At 38.6% G+C, this 22,969-nt stretch overlaps 1 protein-coding gene and 1 long non-coding RNA gene across 2 annotated transcripts in view; both read right to left on the bottom strand.

Annotated features, from left to right (window-relative positions):
• The window catches only part of cdk19 (cyclin-dependent kinase 19), a 278,819-nt gene that overhangs the window by 217,178 nt on the left and 38,672 nt on the right, over positions 1-22,969 (bottom strand). Inside the window, exon 2 of the mRNA XM_028797596.2 lies at positions 13,743-13,818. Coding sequence (XP_028653429.2) covers positions 13,743-13,818 — 76 coding nt within the window. The remainder of the gene's footprint in view (positions 1-13,742; positions 13,819-22,969) is intronic.
• LOC127527222 (uncharacterized) lies at positions 5,748-8,862 on the bottom strand. Its single transcript, XR_007934531.1, has 2 exons — positions 8,389-8,862; positions 5,748-7,816 (listed from the first exon to the last, which is right to left on the bottom strand). It is a non-coding gene; the product is annotated as an uncharacterized LOC127527222 (long non-coding RNA).

Here is a 22,969-nt window from a genome sequence, read left to right as displayed (position 1 = left end):
TGAATGATGCTTACGCGAAAAGATTATTGTAGACATGTATATTTTGCCTGTAGTGTTTGTGGATTTCATGTTCACCAAACAACAAATCTTTTAATTCTTGCAGAAACGCTTCTTCATTGGGAAGCAGCAGTACTTTTCCCTGATGGCAACACGAATTTGACGATCTACAAGTCTCCAACTTAAACTTTAAAGCCTTACAATATATACAGTACATACTTCTGACATATCACCTATGTCCATATATTCAATCTCTTTTTGCTGTTACATTATCTCACCTAGTAATAATTTCCATTTCTTTGCGATCTGTACTCTTTTTTTTGACACTTTCGAATTTTAGTACTGTCATATTTCTGAATTTGCTCTGCGTGTGTATCATGCCAAGGTTTTTTTTTTGAGCCTTTTGAATTTCACTGCTTTCATAATCTGTAACCTGCTCTGTATGTGTATGGCGCCAACGTTTTTGAATGTCTTTATGAAGTTCTACTGTGTCTTTTACTCTTTGTCTTTTATTTCTGACCACGTTTGGACCTGCAAGGTTTTCAGTTCTACTTTTTCCGGGCTGATTATTACTTTCCTTGCCTAGGTCACCATCTCACGGGAACATGCTTCCAATGGATGTCAGTATGATGTGACTTGACCGTGACTTGACCATGTCACAGGGAGTGAAAGTGTCTGAACTTGCTCTGCGTGTGTATCGCACCAAGGTTTTTTTTGAGCCTTTCAAATTCCACTACTTTCATAATCTGTAACCTGCTCTGCATGTGTATGGCGCCAACGTTTTTTAAACGTCTTTATGAAGTTCTACTGTGTCTTTTAGTCTTTGTCTTTTATTTCTGACCATGTTTGGACCTGCAAGGTTTTCAATTCTACTTGTTCCAGGCTGATTATTACTTTCCCTGCCTAGGTCACCGCTGTTGCTTGCGCATGACAGGGTAGAATGCTAGTGCCTGACCTGCAAAATCAATACCACTTATTCTGTTATTGTAGCCTACTACAGCACAAGGCTTGGTGACTTCCACATGTCCTCAACTTGATGTATTCACAAGACCGGAGGTATAGAAACTGCCATTCATTATACAGTAATCTTAGTCAAGCAAAGGGTCCACCCATGACAGCACAGACGATGTAGTGATGCCTTATTCAATGAACTAGTCATCCCACTTGGTCCCTTCTAAGAGTGTAAAGTACCAAGCTCCAGATATATACAGAGCTTGCTTTGCACTGCATATACAACTTGGCACCGAATCATACCCGTTTGGATGTGATGTACTATATCTACACTAGCCAGCAAAGCAGTGGGTCCAGATGGAGTATCTCCACAACTGTTGAAGGCCTGAGCGTTGGAGCTGGGGAGTCCTCTACAGCGCATCTTCAACCTGAGCCTGGAACAGGGGAAAGTCCAGAGGCTTTGGAAAACATCTTGCATCACCCCAGTCCCAAAGGTATCACATCCTAGTGAGCTGAATGACTTCCGGCCTGTCGCTCTGACGTCACATGTGATGAAGACCATGGAGCGGCTGCTGCTTCACAATCTGAGGCCACAGGTCCGCAATGCCCTCAACCCTCTGCAGTTTGCATACCAGGAGAAGGTGGGAGCGGAGGATGCCATCATCTACATGCTACACAGATCCCTCTCCCACTTGGACAGAGGCAGTGGTGCTGTAAGAATTATGTTTCTGGACTTCTCTAGCACCTTCAACACCATCCAACCTCTGCTCCTTAGGGACAAGCTGACAGAGATGGGAGTAGATTCATACCTGGTAGCATGGATCATGGACTATCTTACAGACAGACCTCAGTATGTGCGCCTTGGGAACTGCAGGTCTAACATTGTGGTCAGCAACAAAGGAGTGCCGCAGGGGACTGTACTTTCTCCGGTCCTGTTCAACCTATATACATCAGACTTCCAATACAACTTGGAGTCCTGCCACGTGCAGAAGTTCGCGGATGACACTGCTATTGTGGGCTGCATCAGGAGTGGGCAGGAGGAGGAGTAAAGGAACCTAATCAAGGACTTTGTTAAATGGTGTGACTCAAACCACCTACAACTGAACACCAGCAAAACCAAGGAGCTGGTGGTGGATTTTAGGAGGACCAGGCTCCTCATGGACCCCGTGATCATCAGAGGTGACTGTGTGCAGAGGGTGCAGACCTATAAATACCTGGGAGTGCAGCTGGATGATATATTGGACTGGACTGCCAATACTGATGCTCTGTGCAAGAGAGGACAGAGCTGACTATACTTCCTTAGAAGGCTGGCGTCTTTCAACATCTGCAATAAGATGCTGCAGATGTTCTATCAGACGGATGTGGCGAGCGCCCTCTTCTACGCGATGGTGTGCTGGGGAGGCAGCATAAAGAAGAGGGACACCTCACGCCTGGACAAACTGGTGAAGAAGGCACAGAGCTAGACAGTTTAACATCCGTGGCAGAGCGACGGGCGCTGAGCAGGCTCCTGTCAATCATGGAGAATCCACTGCATCCACTATAAACAGTATCATCTCCGGACAGAGAAGCAGCTTCAGCAACAGACTGCTGTCACTGTCCTGCTCCACTGACAGACTGAGGAGATTGTTCCTCCCCCAAACTATGTGATTCTTCAGTTCCACTTGGGGGGGTAAACGTTAACATTATACAAAGTTATTGTCTGTTATACCTGCATTTTTATCATTCTTTAATTTAATACTGTTTTTTATCAATATGTTGCTGCTGGAGTATGTGAATTTCCCCTTGGGACTAATAAAGTATCTATCTATCTGTCTATCTGTCTATCTATCTATCCTTCTGAAGGACAAAGCAGAAATTACCCATTTCACTATTCTTTTAGTGGCACACAAGGCCTATTAGGACCGAATATTCAACAGGGATGCAGAAATCCAGCTGCACCTTCCTCCAACTTGCAGTCCTGAAAAAATGCTAAACTGCAGCTCATATCAAACTTTGGTCAATTCTGTACTTCTTTTGATAACACAGTTATAATTTACAGAAAAACTCAGAAATTTGCAGAAACTCCCTCTTATAAAAAGGCACCCAAATGGACATTTACCTTAGGCTTGTGACTGCAAACTCAACCTGCTTCTACATATGATGAAGAAAATAATACTCCTATGAGCAGACATTGGCTCTGTCACTGGAAGTGACCTTGATCCAATCACATAAGGTTACACCATCCCTCAAAACTAGCTGCACTTTTCTCTTTTTCTTTCTTTCTCTCTGAAATCACTCACTCTGTAAACTCTCTCTTTGAAAGCTAAATCATAAACAGAGATAGCTAAATTGTAAACAGTCCAGATAACCATGAACAATAGACATCTTTAGTCCAATGTTATCCATAAATGGGCAACAAGGAGGTGCAAGAATGTCAGCAGTAGTATGAAACCGACACCAAACATGAACATCAATGAAACTTGACCAGTCGGAATCAACCAGACAGGTGTCACTTTCACCCGGTGTGTTCATGCCTGATCACCAATTAACATCATCACCACTATAGCTCAATTTGTGCAATGATTCATTGTCCGTTTGTTCTAAAACTTGCTTTACTGCTTTTTCCTTGCCATTGGATTTTTGTTTGAAGGCTCTGTCCAACTGTTGAATATTGAGGAGTTGACATAGAGAGTTACCATAAAGTGGAAGAACTAACGAAATATTCAGCATGTTATCTCATCCACTATATGGCAGTAGAATACTGTCCTAAGAGTTATTTGGGCTTAACACTGTAAAGTGCATCACTGCATGTCACCACAAGTTTGACTTGGGTATAACTGTATTTTAATTCTGAACCAGAATCACACTCCAGGTCAACAGCGATTAATTAAACTCATTTTTTGTATTTTAAAATTTTGGAAGGGCTTAAACGACCTTTTAAAAAGTGCCCAAAATGATTTTATAATCTGCGAGGAACTATGAATTTAGAAGTGTTTAGAATATCTGGTTAAGATAGACCAGTGGACAGTTTAACAAAGTACATTATAAAAAGTACCATGATTTGCATGGGTTTCTAGAATCAGTTTAAATATGTTGGCCCCACTTTGTTTTCGACAAAAGTCAGGTTCCTTTAAAGAAATCACATACTTGACTGCTGTCCTACTATTTAGCTAATGAATATTGACATATCATATTGAAACTTAAAATACATTTGACTAAGGTAGCTTGAAAAATAGTGTTCTGATCTGGTCACAAGAAATACACATGTACTGTAGTATGTACATACTGTATCTTTTCATATAGCTCAAAGCTTTAGAGATATCAGTGTTGCAAATGTTCTGATAAAACTTCTAAAAATAGCTGTGTGTTGCTTTGTGGCTTCTCCAGAAACCCTCACTCCCTGGTGAGATATCACAGATTGCTGTAGAAGTAGTCACGACAGAACAGCTTTACTGTATACAATGGAAACAATGGACAACAAAATAATTCATTAAAAATATATAAATTCATTGAATATTTTTGCAAGCTGTACATTCATTTCAGAGATGATGTGGAGATTTTCCAAAAACAGTCTATGTCTTCAATCATTTCTTATAATTAATAACCACTAACTCAAGAAATATTCAGTTAGAATGTCTTTTGGTGCACTAACATCACTTTTGTATCATTTGGATCCTGAATGTAAACTAATAAATTTATTACAGAAAGTCTAACTTTTACCTTATCATTGCTAAGATAAGGAGCTTTTAACAAAATTGCCCATTGGCATATACTCATTTATACAGGAAGAATTTAAAGGGCACATCAAAAGGAGATGAGTTTTTGGAATAGAAGCTTATGGTCATGTTCTCTCATAACAAGAGCATCATTGCAAGCAACCTGCCTACCAGTCTGCCCACACAAGGTCCTAGAAACCCCATTATCCAACAATAGTGATACCTCAACACTGCTGAGCTCACTTCACCATGGGTATAGCACAATTGCAAAACTGTTTGAGAACTTACTAAAATTTTGTGAAATGCATTGAAGTCAATGAGAAAGGACTAAACTATATAGTTTTTAGTGGATTATAATGGCTTACAATGTGGGCAAAAATGTGACCTGAGATACACATACATCAGTCATACCAATTAATCCACACACATGGATAAACATACAAAATCCTTGAAGACCCTGGCCAGGCTGCCAATAAAACCTGAACATCGTCTGCGCCACTGCTCCACCTGTGTTGCAACTTCTTTACTAAATAAATGGCAAAAACTAAATGTATAATGTTGGCACAGTTATGTGCCTGATAAATCGTTAATTAACTGCCACTAGTGTACAAAAGCATGCCTGTGAACTAACCTGCTGGTGGTAAGCAAGCAGAAACTTTGCAAATAAAGTTATATTTTTGCAAAATAATACAATTTAAATTTCTTTCTGTTTGGTAAGCAATATATTTCTGTAGAGGACTGTAAATTGAACACTGTACTTCTTTGCAATTAAAGTAATAACACAGATTCATTTTTTTAGGTATCTTACAGAGAGGCCAGGTCTGATACATTTTCTCTTTTTAGTTTACAGCTTCTTTTAGTAACTAGGAACCCATTTTCTAAGCCATTTATCTCTTTTTTTTTAAACAGATTATCCATCCATGAGTAATTGCAGCAAACATCCTAATGCTCCATAAACACAACAATTAATTACCGTAATTCACTTAACTACTTCTACAAAATAGTTTTGCTGTAATATGTCTTTAGTGAGCAAGTGTTTCTTACTACAGTGTGGGGGAAAAATGCCAAACTCTGTACTGCCACTAATTAAAACAATTGAAAAGATGCATGTTCAGAGAAATGTTTATTGCTGGGAGAAAACAGGAATCAAAGAAAGTACAGAATGAACAAAATAAAAACTTTTTTTAGAAATGCAGCTCAATGCACTGTTGAAAGTTCCATTTCATTTCCTAACAAGAAATTGCATGCACAAGTCTCTCTGTAATGGTTATGGCAGTTTTCCTGCCGATAATTATCTTACTATGTTAAACAATTTAGACATTTACATTTCTACTTAGTTTATCCATATTATCATTGATTTTTTCTGGCGAACAACAGATATAAAATGTATTAGCCAAGGTGAGATTTTAAAATTTGTCCCTATCTGGTGAAGAATAATCACATGACCCAACTCCAAAGCAAGCAACCTTACTGCAGACTTTTTCTTAGAGGAATATTGTTGGTTATGCAAGATACATTTATAATGTGCTTATGGCAGCAAAATAAAGCTTGACCATGTGTTATGTTTAACAAAAACACAAATGCATGTCCCTGCTTATACTTTTCATCATTTAAGTTTACATTTTGAGACGCAATTGTGGCTAAGGAACCTTCCTTAAAAATGTGCTAGAATTTGAAAACGATGTTTAACATTTAAGTCTTTTTTAAAAACAAGTATGTCACAATTTTCAAAAATGAAATCAAAACTAATACTATACCACATATTAGACAGCCATGTAATATATACAAAAGAAATGTAAAAGTGAGATGCGAGATTCACAAAATTTTTCAGTACAACAGTTTCTTTAGAGTTGAAAAACCAACAAAAGTTAGTAATAGTTTCAACTATGCTATTCTAAAATATACTGTATATAGTATAATATACTGTCATTATACTCTGTTTAGCCCAAAACCAAAACATTTTTTGCAGTGGGACATGTCTATGACAAAGACTAGTTTAACAAGGTGAAACCGATCATACAGACCACAGAAATGAAAAAAAAAATACTTCCATAAAAAAGTTACCAAGCACCTTGGAACAATTGGAAGAAACATGTTAAAATACAGTAAAGACAAAAAGTTACACTGTCCTGATATTTTTAATATACAAAGTGTACAACGTGTATTTTGCAAAATACAGCATCTTACAGTGGCTTTATAGGATTCACATCCAAAGACTGGAAGTGACTGTAACATAAAAGTTAAGTGTCATGTAAAATTAAAGACACATACTCTGGATAAGGATGACAGAAACTTTGTAAAAACAGGGAACTCCTTCCTAACACGAAGACAATTTAATGTATTTCATTAACCTAGAATCCATGTCTTTAACATAAGGGAAACATAAAAACCCTGCTAAAACCACAAAAGCACAAACACTAGAGGGAAAACTGCCAGCTTAACAGATGGACATTGGCTAGATCAGAAACCAAAGCCTATTTCCTAAAGGTAAAAGATCACTGTGCCACTATTCTGGTTTTCTGTAAAAAAATGTTTAAATCAAAGATTAGCATAAGACAGTGGGTGAAAACACTCTCTTATATCATTTTTTGCTGAATGCATCACATGATGTAAGTGTAGCTCATGTATTAGCACTATCAAATGGCTAGTGCTGCTTAATACATCATTACTGGCCTGAAGCTAAGCTATTAAGATTGTTTACTGTTTTGGTGGTTCTTTGGGCATTAAACATGCAGCAAAGGAAGAGGTCAAGCCTAGCTATCAAAAATATGCTACTGAGCCAGCTGTTTTTTACCACTAAAATATGCTGCATGTATCAGTTAATTTCAAACATGCTTACCAAACAGCACTTTATTTTACTTCCCTTAGTCATTAATATTGTTAGCAATAATAGAATTTTCGCATATACACAGTACAGTGAAATTCTTACTTGCAAGTCCAACCAACAAGATGCCATGACAAGAATATAACTTAATTTTAAAAGAAAATAAAAATCAGCTATTATGATACATTTAGAATATAATTTTCAATTTTTCCCCTGTTAAAATTTAAACTTTATTGTTTGCATCTACTGTAAGTTTGTCAGTTTAAAATGTCTCTCTAATTATCATCTGTGATTCAGCAGAGGATTCATTAGTGGTTTAAAGGAATTAGTGGTTTGAGTAGCAGTGATGCTGATTGTGGCAGGTGGCCGGGGCCCATGCCAGGCCGGGACGCCCCTGCGGCATATGTTCCAGGGGGGCAAGGATGGGAGACCCAGTGCCTCCCCCTGGACGCTAGATGGCAGCCTCCCTGGGTTGCAGCGGTGCCTCGGACTCCCGCAGGGCTTCATGGGGGTTGGAGTCTGGTGCAGCCCTGTTGGGTTCAGCAGGCGCCGCCAGGGGGTGCTGCAGTGGGAGCTGCTGGGTCCTTCTGGGCAGTTATTTCGCCACACCTGGAGGTGTAGCCGGGTGTCGCTAATCAAGCACCAGGAGCACTTCCAGATGCCTGATAAAAGGAACCAGCGACCACCACTCAGGGGCGAGAATCGGGAGGAGGAAAATGAGGTTGCCTGGGATGAATGGTGGAGGAAGAAGAAGATCGTGCATTATTTGGGTTGATGTATTAGTTGCTGTGCTTGGGACTGTGTACTGCCTGTGGTACATGGGGAAGACGTGCCCCTACAGGCGAAGAAAAATAAATTATTTTAAGTGTGCCTCCATGTACAGTCTGTGTCGGGTCGGGCGCCTGTATAGCGCAATTTCACATGATGCAATGTTTAAGTATAATATTGATGCTTTGAGATCATACTGATCAAGATACATGCTACTGCAGTCACTTTCATTATGATCAAGACTGTCTGAATCATAGGCATTTGGAATCTGATTTAATATGTAAAATTCCAATTGTAACATATATATAAACTGTTGCAATAGAAGTACTGCTTCACTGTTAAAGTTTGTTAAAATAAAACCAAAGAATAGCTTTTGTGCATACTCACATACTATGTCTGAAACAGGTAAAGCAAATTACAATATCTGCACTTCCATTCAATAAAACAGGGTGTTCTTCATTTTGTTCTGCACTCTAATATTTAAGTACAAATTTTACTTAAACAAATTATTAACTGATGGTAATTCTATCTCACATATTTTTTCTTTGCAAGGCTACAGCAGCTTGAACTGTAACAAGTTCTGGAAAGTCTTCCTTATGTTTGGTGCCTTCCTGTTAGCTTCACTTTCAGAACTCTTCAGTCATTTTCTGCAGACAAAATGAATTTCAAAATTAAAACTAATGGCCACTATACTGAAATGGCGTCCCAGGCAGAGAACAATTAAGGTAAGTTACTGGCAGTAACACAACTGCTCTACAAATATTTTATATTTACATATTATAATATACTGTATAAACATACATACACACACACGTAAATAAATATGTGTGTCTGTGTTAGTGTGCATACACTTTTTTTCCCATCCCTGGGAAATGTCAGGTATTTAATTCTTTATATAAACTGACAGTTTCCCCAAAGTCCTACAGTACATTAGATTAACTAGGTTGCTACAAATGTTAGAAAAACATTACAGATGTTTCCCCAGAGCAATCAAATTAATTTATCCCAAGAAGAAACTCTTGATGAATCAATAGCATTTTCTTTAAATGGTGACAATTACTGAGCTAAATCTAGCCTCCATTTTCCATCCATCCATCCATTTTCCAACTCGCTGAATCCGAACACAGGGTCATGGGGGTCTGCTGGAGCCAATCCCAGCCAGCACAGGGCACAAGGCAGGAACCAATCCTGGGCAGGGAGCCAACCCCCTGCAGGACACACACAAACACACCCACACACCAAGCACACACTAGGGCCAATTTAGAATCGCCAATCCACCTAACCAGCATGTCTTTGGACTGTGGGAGGAAACCGGAGCGCCCGGAGAAAACCTACACAGACATGGGGAGAACATGCAAACTCCACGCAGGGAGGACCCAGGAAGCGAACCCAGGTCCCCAGGTCTCCCAACTGCGAGGCAGCAGCGCTACCCACTGCGCCACCGTGCCGCCCGCCTCCATTTTCTCTTACTTCAATTTTTGCAGCTATAAAATCTAGGAGAAAAAACTTTGTTAATCTTTTCAGTTCTTCTAAAACAATACCCTGGCTACTTTCACAACAGGTTAGAGTAGTCTAGTCTAAACATTAAAGTTTTTTCCTATTGAACTAATTCTGCAAAAGTAGGAATTTCACAGTGTCCTTAACTGTCAATTTGCCTTAATATTTTGGGCCATTCAATTACTAATCTACCTTGATACATTAGTGCAACAATATAATTTAACAATAAATGCATACAATGAATTGCATTTTATCTCCTTATCACAATAGGTCACTTAATTTTTTTTTAAATCCATTTTTGAAAATAAAGAATGGAAATTCAGCTATTAAATGGTGAAGGAAGGTAAAAACTTCATAAAGACTACTAATGGAATATATTAGTTAGACAGAGAGATTTTACGTGTAAAACCATTGGATGATGGGCTAAAATTCCCAGGAAATAGCTGCTGGTTAACATACTATACATTATGTGGCATTATAGTACCAAGAGGCTATAAGAAGTGTTGATACAGAGTACTGAAAAAAAAAGTGTCCATACCCCAAAAAGTGAAGACCAGAAGTGCCACTACTACATACTGCTGAGTACTGACTAGATTCAAACACTGTCAATATGTGAGAAACATTCCCAGTACTTTAAAGAGCAAAACAAAGAAGCACCAGTACTGGTTCACTACACAAGTAATTTTAAAATATAAGAATAAAATATTCATAAACTGCAATAAGACTGATGTCTGTCAAAAAGGTCTGAATGCTAACAATAGGCCTTTAACTACAAACAAGCCTCAAAACTGAAAGTAGCCCAGGCAATGAAACTCCAAAAACCACTCACAAAAAAGGCCAAGGCCTACAAGTTCCAAATAGGTGTAAGGGAGCATTAGAAACCTTTGGACTCAAAGAACAAAACAAATAAATTCTTTAAGCACATCATTTATTAATAAAATGATCAAAAATAATACAAAGAATAGTAATAAAACAGTGATTAAATACCAAATACAAAATGTTGCATATTAAAATGCAACCCAATATCAAACAAAACCAAAGAACTACCAAAAACCAATAATGGGAACAAAATTTCAAGAAATCAAACAACTTACAAGAAAAATTCTGAAAGGGATGCCAAACACAAGCAGGAGCTAATGACAGCACCCAGTTGAGGCATCTAATGCCTTTACATAGGCCTTATCTACCAAAACTACAGTGTCAGGAGGTGAGACCGCCGCTCCCCCTCCCTCCTTTGGGAGGAATATTTACCGTATTAAAAAAAACACACACACAACAAACACACCAAGGACAACAGCTAACAGAATTAACAGAAGAGAACAAAACTAAAGCAAACATTTAGTAACATAAAGACACAACTAAACAAAGAAACCAAAGCCAGGGCCAAATCCTGGTTAAACCATGAAAATGCATTAAAAAACTTATTTGCAATATACAGTGCATCCGGAAAGTATTCACAGCGCATCACTTCTTCCACATTTTGTTATGTTACAGCCTTATTCCAAAATGGATTAAATTCATTTTTTCCTCAGAATTCTACACACAACACCCCATAATGACAATGTGAAAAAAGTTTACTTGAGGTTTTTGCAAATTTATTAAAAATAAAAAAATTGAGAAAGCACATGTACATAAGTATTCACAGCCTTTGCCATGAAGCTCGAAATTGAGCTCAGGTGCATCCTGTTTCCCCTGATCATCCTTGACATGTTTCTGCAGCTTAATTGGAGTCTACCTGTGATAAATTCAGAATAAATGACTGGGGGCAACCCGTTAAAAAGTGTGAACAGCGTCAAAATCATGCGCTGCAAAAGCTACACCCACAGGGATTCTTCCTAAAACACATGCACCCAGTTCTTCCAGTCAGTGTGTTTTAAACTGCCATCGGGGTATAATGGAGAAAGTAAAAGATACTGACTTGATGCTGAGGGAAAATAAAAAGCTAAAATTGCCAGTATCAATTCTGGAGCTCAGTAGCACAAACTAATTGAAGCTTAATTATTTTACACGTTGTAATGAGCACTGTGACAGTGGAGATGGACACACACACACAAAGACCACTATAGCTGCATAACTCCACAAGTTTGAGAGGTGCCTCTGTCTGCTACAATATCTTTCTGTCATTTCAACTATTGCATCACTACAGTACATCCGGAAAGTATTCACAGCGCATCACTTTTTTCCACATTTTGTTATGTTGCAGCCTTATTCCAAAATGGATTAAATTCATTTTTTTCCCTCAGAATTCTACACACAACACCCCATAATGACAATGTGAAAAAAGTTTACTTCAAGTTTTTGCAAATTTATTAAAAATAAAAACATTGAGAAATCACATGTACATAAGTATTCACAGCCTTTGCTCAATACTTTGTCGATGCACCTTTGGCAGCAATTACAGCCTCAAGTCTTTTTGAATATGATGCCACAAGCATGGCACACCTATCCTTGGCCAGTTTCGCCCATTCCTCTTTGCAGCACCTCTCAAGCTCCATCAGGTTGGATGGGAAGCGTCGGTGCACAGCCATTTTAAGATCTCTCCAGAGATGTTCAATCGGATTCAAGTCTGGGCTCTGGCTGGGCCATTCAAGGACATTCACAGAGTTGTCCTGAAGCCACTTCTTTGATATCTTGGCTGTGTGCTTAGGGTCGTTGTCCTGCTGAAAGATGAACCGTCGTCCCAGTCTGAGGTCAAGAGCACTCTGGAGCAGGTTTTCATCCAGGATGTCTCTGTACATTGCTGCAGTCATCTCTCCCTTTATCCTGACTAGTATCCCAGTCCCTGCCGCTGAAAAACATCCCCACAGCATGATGCTGCCACCACCATGCTTCACTGTAGGGATGTTATTGGCCTGGTGATAAGCAGTGCCTGGTTTCCTCCAAACGTGACGCCTGGCATTCACACCAAAGAGTTCAATCTTTGTCTCATCAGACCAGAGAATTTTCTTTCTCATGGTCTTGAGAGTCCTTCAGGTGCCTTTTGGCAAACTCCAGACGGGCTGCCATGTGCCTTTTACTAAGGAGTGGCTTCTGTCTGGCCACTCTACCATACAGTCCTGATTGGTGGATTGCTGCAGAGATGGTTGTCCTTCTGGAAGGTTCTCCTCTTTCCACAGAGGACCTCTGGAGCTCTGACAGAGTGACCATCGGGTTCTTTGTCACCTCCCTGACTAAGGCCCTTCTCCCCCGATCATTCGGTTTAGATGGCCGGCCAGCTCTAGGAAGTGTCCTGGTGGTTTTGAACTTCTTCCACTTACGGATGATGGAGGCCACTGTGCTCATTGGGACCTTCAAAGCTGCAGAAATTTTTCTGTAACCTTCCCCAGATTTGTGCCTCGAGATAATTCTGTCTCGGAGGTCTACAGACAATTCCTTTGATTTCATGCTTGGTTTATGCTCTGACATGAACTGTCAACTGTGGGACCTTATATAGACAGGTGTGTGCCTTTCCAAATCATGTCCAATCAACTGAATTTACCACAGGTAGACTCCAATTAAGCTGCAGAAACATCTCAAGGATGATCAGGGGAAACAGGATGCACCTGAGCTCAATTTTGAGCTTCATGGCAAAGGCTGTGAATACTTATGTACATGTGCTTTCTCAATTTTGTTATTTTTAATAAATTTGCAAAAATCTCAAGTTAACTTTTTTCATGTTGTCACTATGGGGTGTTATGTGTAGAATTCTGAGGAAAAAAATGAATTTAATCCATTTTGGAATAAGGCTGTAACATAACAAAATGTGGAAAAAGTGATGCGCTGTGAATACTTTCCGGATGCACCGTATACACTATAGTATAAGACGGGCAATACCAATTAACTGAAATGCTACATAAATATTCACCTAAAACTAAAGATCTACATTTATTCATTTGATTATTAACAAATGTTTTCCTATTGTCAGAGCACCACAGAAGAGAAACACCAAATTTAACTCTCATTTTATTTTGTTTACATAGCAGTTACTAAAGTACATGGTCATTTGCAAATAATAACTGTGACACACTTACCGCAATTTCTCTGCATGCAGACATAGATATTCCAGTACCTTCAATCTGTTTCAGTGCATACTCTTTTTCATCCTTTCTGTAAGTAAGAGAGTAACATAAAGCTAATGACTGAAACATGTAGAAGTTTAACAAAAAACACAGCAAAAAGTACCTCTAAGGAAATATTGATTGAATAAAAATGTATACAGTTTATACAACAGCTTACACTCCAATTCCTCACAAAGGACATCAAAAAAGAAATAAAATAGTGTGTAGAGGTTTATAGAGACTACAGATACTTCAAAATCAGTTCTCCTCTATTCCAGGTACAGTAGGTAAAAGGGTATGCCTAATGCAACAACTAAAAAGGAAAGATTCCAGTCTCAGACCGTCATCACCACCATGTCCCAGAAGAGATACCCGAAGTACAACCAATTTATTGAAAACATAACGTTTTTGTTTACAACATACAAAGAGATGGGGTCCTCGGTCTCCAGACCAGTATTCCATGAAGCATGCTTATGAAATTGAGACTTTGCTGAAAAAGTGTCACTTGAAAAGGGCCCGTTTCACCAACAAGGTTTATCAGTTCCATAAACTTAAGTGTTCCTGGTTAACTCAAGATGGGTTTTTATCACTCATGACAATTAAACAGCCCCAAGAAGCAATTGTCGAGACTTCTATCATGGCACAAAAAGTGGAGAGGAGAGTGTAACATTTACAGACTTAACACCTGTTACTAAATGTGAAGTTGATGGGCTGCATCATGTATTGTGGGACTGCATGGACAAAAAAGGGTTTTATTTAATTATTGTAAAATTGAAGAACATACCACACAGAGCCAGTCTTTCAGTAGCTGAACAAAAAGTAATACTTTGTTAATAATAATGCAAAAAGGAAATAAGTTAACTATTAAGAAAGAGAGAGAGGCTATGTGGCAATCGATAGTAGACTGATTAAATATCTGTTGTACATTACAATTCTGTAATAGTGCAATGCAGAATTAAATGTTAATGGCATTATTCAATTTTTTTGAAAAATTCATTTAAATTGCCCATTTTGATTGTACATTTAGTAATTTGTGAATGTCAGACTTCAAGCACTTAAAACAATTATGTATTCAGTAGGAATGCAAGTAGTGTGAAGTACACTTGGCAACAAGTGAAAATTACATATAACATGCATCAGAGTTACTTGCATATACATTTATATGCAACCAATACTGTATGTTGTGCATTTGCAACCAAAAAAAGCTTCCCATGCACAACGTTTGAATGCTGCTGCTGAGGAGTTAACTCTGATCAGAATGACTGATTGCACAATATAACTGGCCATATGTGTCAACGGCATTTAAAAAAACCTGAGCATTAATGCTATGGAATGATTTAAACTTTAGTCAGCCTCTGTTTGCACATGTGTGCAATCTATTGCATCAGTTACATTTGGGAAGCCTAATGAATACTATCTAGTGTCACAGATAATACTATGGATAAATTAATTTTAAATAGTTTCACTAGCAAAACAAACACACAAAAAAGCCCTCTTGTTTTCATGATGACCAGAAAACTGCTTCAGTGAAAGAGATACACTGCAAACCTCACAGCATACCCAAAACTTTTCATGATTCTCTGCATCGGTAACATCGTACAGAAACATGCCAGACGCAAAGAAAAGTACAAGGTATACTGATGCAAACTATTACATTTGCTGTAGCTACCTGTGCGACGTATGGCTTCAACTAATTGCATAAAAAGTTGTGTTTTTTTGGCAAATCTACAGTTATCAGCAAATGTCAAGGAGTCTGTCCCATTTTTTGCAAATATTTATTAACCGGCAATGTAAAACCCCAACCTATAATCTGTGTTTCCTCATCCATTGGATTTTCAAGGAATGGGCATACCGTGAATGATCCTGCAACACTGTTACAAGTTATTTTTTATGCACTGAATGTAGATTCAAACAGCTGTATGTAAATCTTCAGGAAGAGTACCAGACCATACTTACCAGTTTTTTAGAATAATGTTTCTATATTACTGACAAATCCAAAAACTACAAAATATTTTGTATTTTTTATAGCCCACTAGTAAAAAAGAGAACAATATGAACTATTAAAGTAATAATTAAGAGGTTGAGTGCAATTAATTACTAAAGTGTGCAAATTAATCCATTTTATAGTTAAAAGAAATATATACTGCATCCTAAAATCCAACCAACCAATCAATCCTTCCAGTAATCCAGCCAAAAAAACTGTTGAGTTGAGTGGATACACCACCTTTCCCAAAAAGAGCTGGCAACTAAAAATGATCTTACACTTCAATGGACATACAGCAAAGTTTGATTTTAGAGATTAATGACTACAAATCACTTGTCCATCACAAGAATCTTATCTAGTACTCCAGAGACCATAAACATAGATTTAGACTGGCTATAAAATGTGTTCCCCCCTTGGAAGTTTTCACATTTTATTGTTATACAACATTGAATAATAGTGAATTTAATTTGGTTTTTCTGAAATTGACCAACAGATAAAGACTCTGTAGCCCTCTTAGTGTTATGTCTACCCCCAGAAAAACCAAGTTAACCTCCTCAGCATTAGACGCAAACGTCACTCGGGCTGTAAAAATTGTGCTAAAAGCATTAGTCCCAAGTGTCACTCGGGCAATGGTATAGACACGTCTCGCATAAGCATTAACCCAAAGATTACTTGGGCTGTAAAAGTGCCAACAGCATTAGTGCTGAGCGTTACCCGGGCAATGGTGCAGACGCGTCTTCTCCTACCCTCATAATGATGTCTCGTAAGAAAGTAGTCAGTAGTAAGGACAAGGTGAATCTGTTTTCAGGCAGTGAAATTGAAAACGGACAGTGAAACCGAAAGCAATTCTGATGAATCTGTAAGTAATGCTTGTGTCACTCGCACATGTATAGTGTGCTCTTCAAATTATTATTATTATTATTTGTATCGTTATTATACTTTCTACACTTCTGACTTTGCACTTTTAGTGTTTTGCACATTTTACAGTAAAAAGATGAGACTTAATAAAAGTGTCATTTTTTAAGTCAAAAAACGCAACGCATGATGTTATTTGATCCACTAGATGGCAGCAGAATTGGGCTTTACATTGTAATTAAAACTTTACAAAGTAACTCGTGGTTAAACAAAACTGCAGTGAATTCTAAGCATGAGCCACACTCTGGGTAAACACCAAGGTAAGTCTCAGGAGGGTAGTTGTGATTCTCATACAAGAATAAATGACTGGGGACAACCCATTAAAAAGTGTGAACAGCGTCAAAATCATGCGCTGCAAAAGCTACACCAACAGGGATTCTTCCTAAAACACATGCACCCAGTTCTTCCAGTCAGTGTGTTTTAAACTGCCATCGGGGTATAATTGAGAAAGTAAAAGATACTGACTTGATGCTGAGGGAAAATAAAAAGCTAAAATTGCCAGTATCAATTCTGGAGCTCAGTAGCACAAACTAATTGAAGCTTAATTATTTTACACGTTGTAATGAGCACTGTGACAGTGGAGATGGACACACACACACAAAGACCACTATAGCTGCATAACTCCACAAGTTTGAGAGGTGCCTCTGTCTGCTACAATATCTTTCTGTCATTTCAACTATTGCATCACTACAGTACATCCGGAAAGTATTCACAGCGCATCACTTTTTTCCACATTTTGTTATGTTACAGCCTTATTCCAAAATGGATTAAATTCATTTTTTTCCTCAGAATTCTACACACAACACCCCATAATGACAATGTGAAAAATGTTTACTTGAGATTTTTGCAAATTTATTAAAAATAAAAACATTGAGAAAGCACATGTACATAAGAATTCACAGCCTTTGCCATGAAGCTCAAAATTGAGCTCAGGTGCATCCTGTTTCCCCTGATCATCCTTGAGATGTTTCTGCAGCTTAATTGGAGTCCACCTGTGGTAAATTCAGTTGACTGGACATGATTTGGAAAGGCACACACCTGTCTATATAAGGTCCCACAGTTGACAGTTCATGTCAGAGCACAAACCAAGCATGAAGTCAAAGGAATTGTCTGTAGACCTCCGAGACAGGATTGTCTCGAGGCACAAATCTGGGGAAGGTTACAGAAAAATTTCTGCTGCTTTGAAGGTCCCAATGAGCACAGTGGCCTCCATCATCCGTAAGTGGAAGAAGTTCGAAACCACCAGGACTCTTCCTATAGCTGGCCGGCCATCTAAACTGAGTGATCGGGGGAGAAGGGCCTTAGTCAGGGAAGTGACCAAGAACCCGATGGTCACTCTGTCAGAGCTCCAGAGGTCCTCTGTGGAGAGAGGAGAACATTCCAGAAGGACAACCATCTCTGCAGCAATCCACCAATCAGGCCTGTATGGTAGAGTGGCCAGACAGAAGCCACTCCTTAGTAAAAGGCACATGGCAGCCCGCCTGGAGTTTGCCAAAAGGCACCTGAAGGACTCTCAGACCATAAGAAATAAAATTCTCTGGTCTGATGAGACAAAGATTGAACTCTTTGGTGTGAATGCCAGGCGTCACGTTTGGAGGAAACCAGGCACTGCTCATCACCAGGCCAATACCATCCCTACAGTGAAGCATGGTGGTGGCAGCATCATGCTGTGGGGATGTTTTTCAGTGGCAGGGACTGGGAGACTAGTCAGGACAAAGGGAAAGATGACTGCACCAATGTACAGAGACATCCCGGATGAAAACCTGCTTCAGAGCGCTCTTGACCTCAGACTGGGGCGACGGTTCATCTTTCAGCAGGACAACAACCCTAAGCACACAGCCAAGATATCAAAGGAGTGGCTTCAGGACAACTCTGTGAATGTCCTTGAGTGGCCCAGCTAGAGCCCAGACTTGAATCCGATTGAACATCTCTGGAGAGATCTTAAATGGCTGTGCACCGACGCTTCCCATCCAACCTGATGGAGCTTGAGAGGTGCTGCAAAGAGGAATGGGCGAAACTGGCCAAGGATAGGTGTGCCAAGCATGTGGCATCATATTCAAAAAGACTTGAGGCTGTAATTGCTGCCAAAGGTGCATCCACAAAGTATTGAGCAAAGGCTGTGAATACTTATGTACATGTGATTTCTCAATGTTTTTATTTTTAATAAATTTGCAAAAACTTCAAGTTAACATTTTTCACATTGTCATTATGGGGTGTTGTGTGTAGAATTCTGAGGAAAAAATGAATTTAATCCATTTTGGAATAAGGCTGTAACATAACAAAATGTGGAAAAAGTGATACGCTGTGAATACTTTCCGGATGCACTGTATGTGGCATAACAGCAAGCTGATTTTAGCCATTGTAGTCTTTAGATATACTACGTGTTAAAATGCTTCTGCTATTTTTGTCATGTCATGTTTTATTTCCAAATAGACATTCCTTGTAAATAGTTCCTTTTAAATGTTCAGAAAGCTGTAATATTATGAAGTTTACGTATTCTGTGTGGCGATCATTGCCAGTGACTCCTCTCAGTACAAGAGGAAGTTCGTTCAAAAAGCACCTATTGATTAAACTCAAACTCAAATGTACTCAAGGTACTCAAATGTGGCAAATGTGGCACTTGGTGCCATGGCCCACCTGCCAAGTTGTTTTGCCTGCCTAAGGAAAAGACATCCCAGATGGAGGATCGCAGGAATCGTGGGAAAGAGGGGTCCTTTCATCGGATTGGCTGGCCCAGCACTGTTTCAGCCGTGGAATAGCCAAATGGGGGAGGCAGCTTGAAGGATGAGGTCTCCAGGACTCTACACAAATCCAAATCTTATTATGGGATATATCATCTACTGTTAAATTCTGCTCTGTACTTCTAAAATTTATATTTTTTATTTCTTACTATATTGAGAAATTGTTCTGTTCTGTGTACTGCATTGTATTGTATTGTATTGACCCCCTTCTTTTGACACCCACTGCACGCCCAACCTACCTGGAAAGGGGTCTCTCTTTGAACTGCCTTTCCCAAGGTTTCTTCCATTTTTTCCCTACAAGGTTTTTTTTTGGGAGTTTTTCCTTGTCTTCTTAGAGAGTCAAGGCTGGGGGGCTGTCAAGAGGCAGGGCCTGTTAAAGCCCATTGCGGCACTTCCTGTGTGATTTTGGGCTATACAAAAATAAACTGTATTGTATTGTATTGTATTAATGACTGGGTCAGGGAACACAGTGAATACAAAGCATTTCTAATGCTACTTTGGTTACAATGGGGTTTGAGAAACTCTAGTAAATTAAAAAGTGACTTTAACTACGAAATAGACCTTTTTTTTCTTCACTGTGTCCCTAGTTTTTTTTTTGTCTTCTCCATGGCCCTAATACACGTCCATAGTACACTATTTATTTCAAATTCATGTCTTTCAGTTCATATTTTCACTAACATAGCTGACAATTCTTTCAAGCTTATATCAACTTCTACACTATCATTGTAACGTTGAACAATAGAGAGCGCACACAGCACGAACGACAATGTATCATTTATGTTTACCACTCGTCCATTGATGTCTTCAAGTGCAAATGTATAATCAGATGTTACAGAAAGGTTTTTACCTTGCAATAGGTTATATCTCTCTATTATAAAAAAAATCCTGGAGAGAAACAGTAGGGCGTCGAGACGTGATCTTCACATTAAGATCACAGAAGACAGTTAAAAGATCCGCGAGGACCTTAAACATGAGACATTGTGCCAAGAGATTGACCCAGGACAGTCTCGCGATGACGTAGAACATGAGATTCTTGCAAGACACGCACTACTTACAATCAATACCAAATAAGACAACGGAGCAGCAAAACATTCAGTCTTGTGAAGGATTTGAGTACACACAGATCCAGGGTCTCAGCGCATATAAAGCGTATAAGGACAATACGTTATAAATGAAATGTCGACGACTAAGCGAAGAAGAAAGCAGCGTGGAGAAAAGAGTTTCAAAAGCATTAGAGAGAAAAAAAGAGCAAAAAAGAAAAAATAATCTAGGTGCAAATTCAGAAAAAAAGGAAAGTAATTATCAGCCCGTAACAAGTGGGATTAAAACAAAGCACGTCCAATCGGGCTCAGAATTAAAGACAGAGTAAAAGACAAAGTAGAACTTCATAAACACGTTCACAAACGTTCGTGCTATACACATGCAGAGCAAATTATGAAAGCAGTGGAATTCGAAAGGCTCAAAAAAAAAAAAAAAAACATGTGTGATACAAATGTGGAGAAAGTTAAAGAACATGAAAGTATAAAAAAAAAGAAAGTAAAGATCGCAGTAACGCAAACAAATGGAAATTATTACTCGAAAAAGGGAAAATAATCACCACGGACCAGGTGTCATTGAAGAAAAAGCAGGACAAAGTGAGGTCAGAAATAAAAGACAGAGTAGAAAACAAAGTAAAACGTCATAAAGAGGTTACAAAACAAAGGGGCCAAACACATGCAGAGCAGGTTAAAGATAATGAAAACTGGAATTCAAAAGACTAAAAAAAAAACGTAGGCGCAAAACACATGCAGAGCAAGATACAGAATATGAAAGCAGAAAAAAACGACAGTGTCAAAAAAAGAAGGTAAACATCGCATTAGCGCAAAAAAAAGAGAAATTATTACTCAGAGAAATAACTAAAAGACGAATAGAGATCGAATATATGGAACCAGGTGATATGTCAGAAATATGCAAATATTGTAAGGCTTTGAAGTTTAAGTCAGAGAATTTCAAAAACGTGTTTTACCTCACATGCATTTATTGGTTACTTTGCAAAAAAAAGTATTAACTGCTGATGATGTAGATCGCTTTGTCTGTGCTGAAATTCCAAACAGAGAAATCTATCCTGAATTATGGTACAAAGTCATTAAACACATGTCTCACTGACCTCATTTAAAAGATTCAGCATATTGGGACTCGAAAGATTCCAAATATTGTTTTTACATAAGTTCTGAAATAAAAGTGAAACTAATGAAATAGCAATAATCCAAAGAAAAAAAGAATCTTAAAAGTGTGTATCCGGAAAACCAAACAAGGGGGCTGGCAAGTGAAGCAAGCAGATGGCGAAGCCCCCTAGTTTATTTTTAAAAAGTGCAATTTGTTCTATGCGACACACATTTATATTATATTATATTATATTATATATGTATATATTATATATACAATATTTTAACTTTTTTTTGTCACTGAAGCAAGCAATTATTTCATCAGACAACAGAGATTGTTTTGACTGGGGGGCCACCTAGCTAGAAACTCTGATATACAGTACCTAGTGATTACAGTTCGCAATATGTGTTGGGCCACAGAACTTCTATGAAACTTCAAATTTTGAAAATTACTCCACCATTATTAGGTGTATTTGCATATAATATGTAAAGCACCTACTGTAATTCCCATGTCTGTCTACCAATCTGTCTTCTGCTTGACTTAAACAACTTGACTCCCAGTGGACCAATCTTGTTTAAATTTGGCATGCCTATTCTACAATGAATTTTCTCAAGAAAGTTACATTTTCATTGTGAAATCACAAATAGAGCATGGCTTAAAATCTCCCATTTAAAAGTGTTGAGAAATTTGAGGACTCGTCTATTTTAATACAGAGAAACATTCTGTGTGACTTCAACTATTTATTAACTTACTGTTTCAAATTTACCTTGAGAGAGATCATTTAAATAACTTATTATATTTTGTATATTTTTATATATTATTATATTTTGTATATTTTTCCTATTTTACTTCTCAGACAGCTACTCAAAACGGTAAAACAGATCACAGTATAAGTTAGTGAAATGCCATGAGAGGCATACTCACAAGCAGCACCTTTGTCACACCAGCTCAGTTCTCCTGCTGCATGAGGGACGTTAACCATTTTGTTAAACCAAAACTAGCCTTTTTTTTATGATAGCCCAACTTTTGTCTGCCAAGTAAAAGCACTGCCAAACACTTGATAAGTAGTCCAAAAGGCATCCATCCATCCATCCATTTTCCAACCCGCTGAATCCGAACACAGGGTCACGGGGGTCTGCTGGAGCCAATCCCAGCCAACACAGAGCACAAGGCAGGAACCAATCCCGGGCAGGGTGCCAACCCACCGCAGGACACACACAAACACACCCACACACCAAGCACACACTAGGGCCAATTTAGAATTGCCAATCCACCTAACCTGCATGTCTTTGGACTGTGGGAGGAAACCCAAAAGGCATCCTGTAAGTGAATTTGGGACCCAAGAATTCCACCTTGCCAACTACTGCATTTTTCAGGACATATTTTTCCATATTTACTGTCAACCTATATAAACA

The sequence above is a fragment of the Erpetoichthys calabaricus genome, chromosome 3 (genome assembly GCF_900747795.2).
Source record: "Erpetoichthys calabaricus chromosome 3, fErpCal1.3, whole genome shotgun sequence".
Classification (NCBI taxonomy): Eukaryota; Metazoa; Chordata; class Cladistia; order Polypteriformes; family Polypteridae; genus Erpetoichthys; species Erpetoichthys calabaricus.
This window is presented reverse-complemented; position numbering and strand designations above follow the sequence as displayed.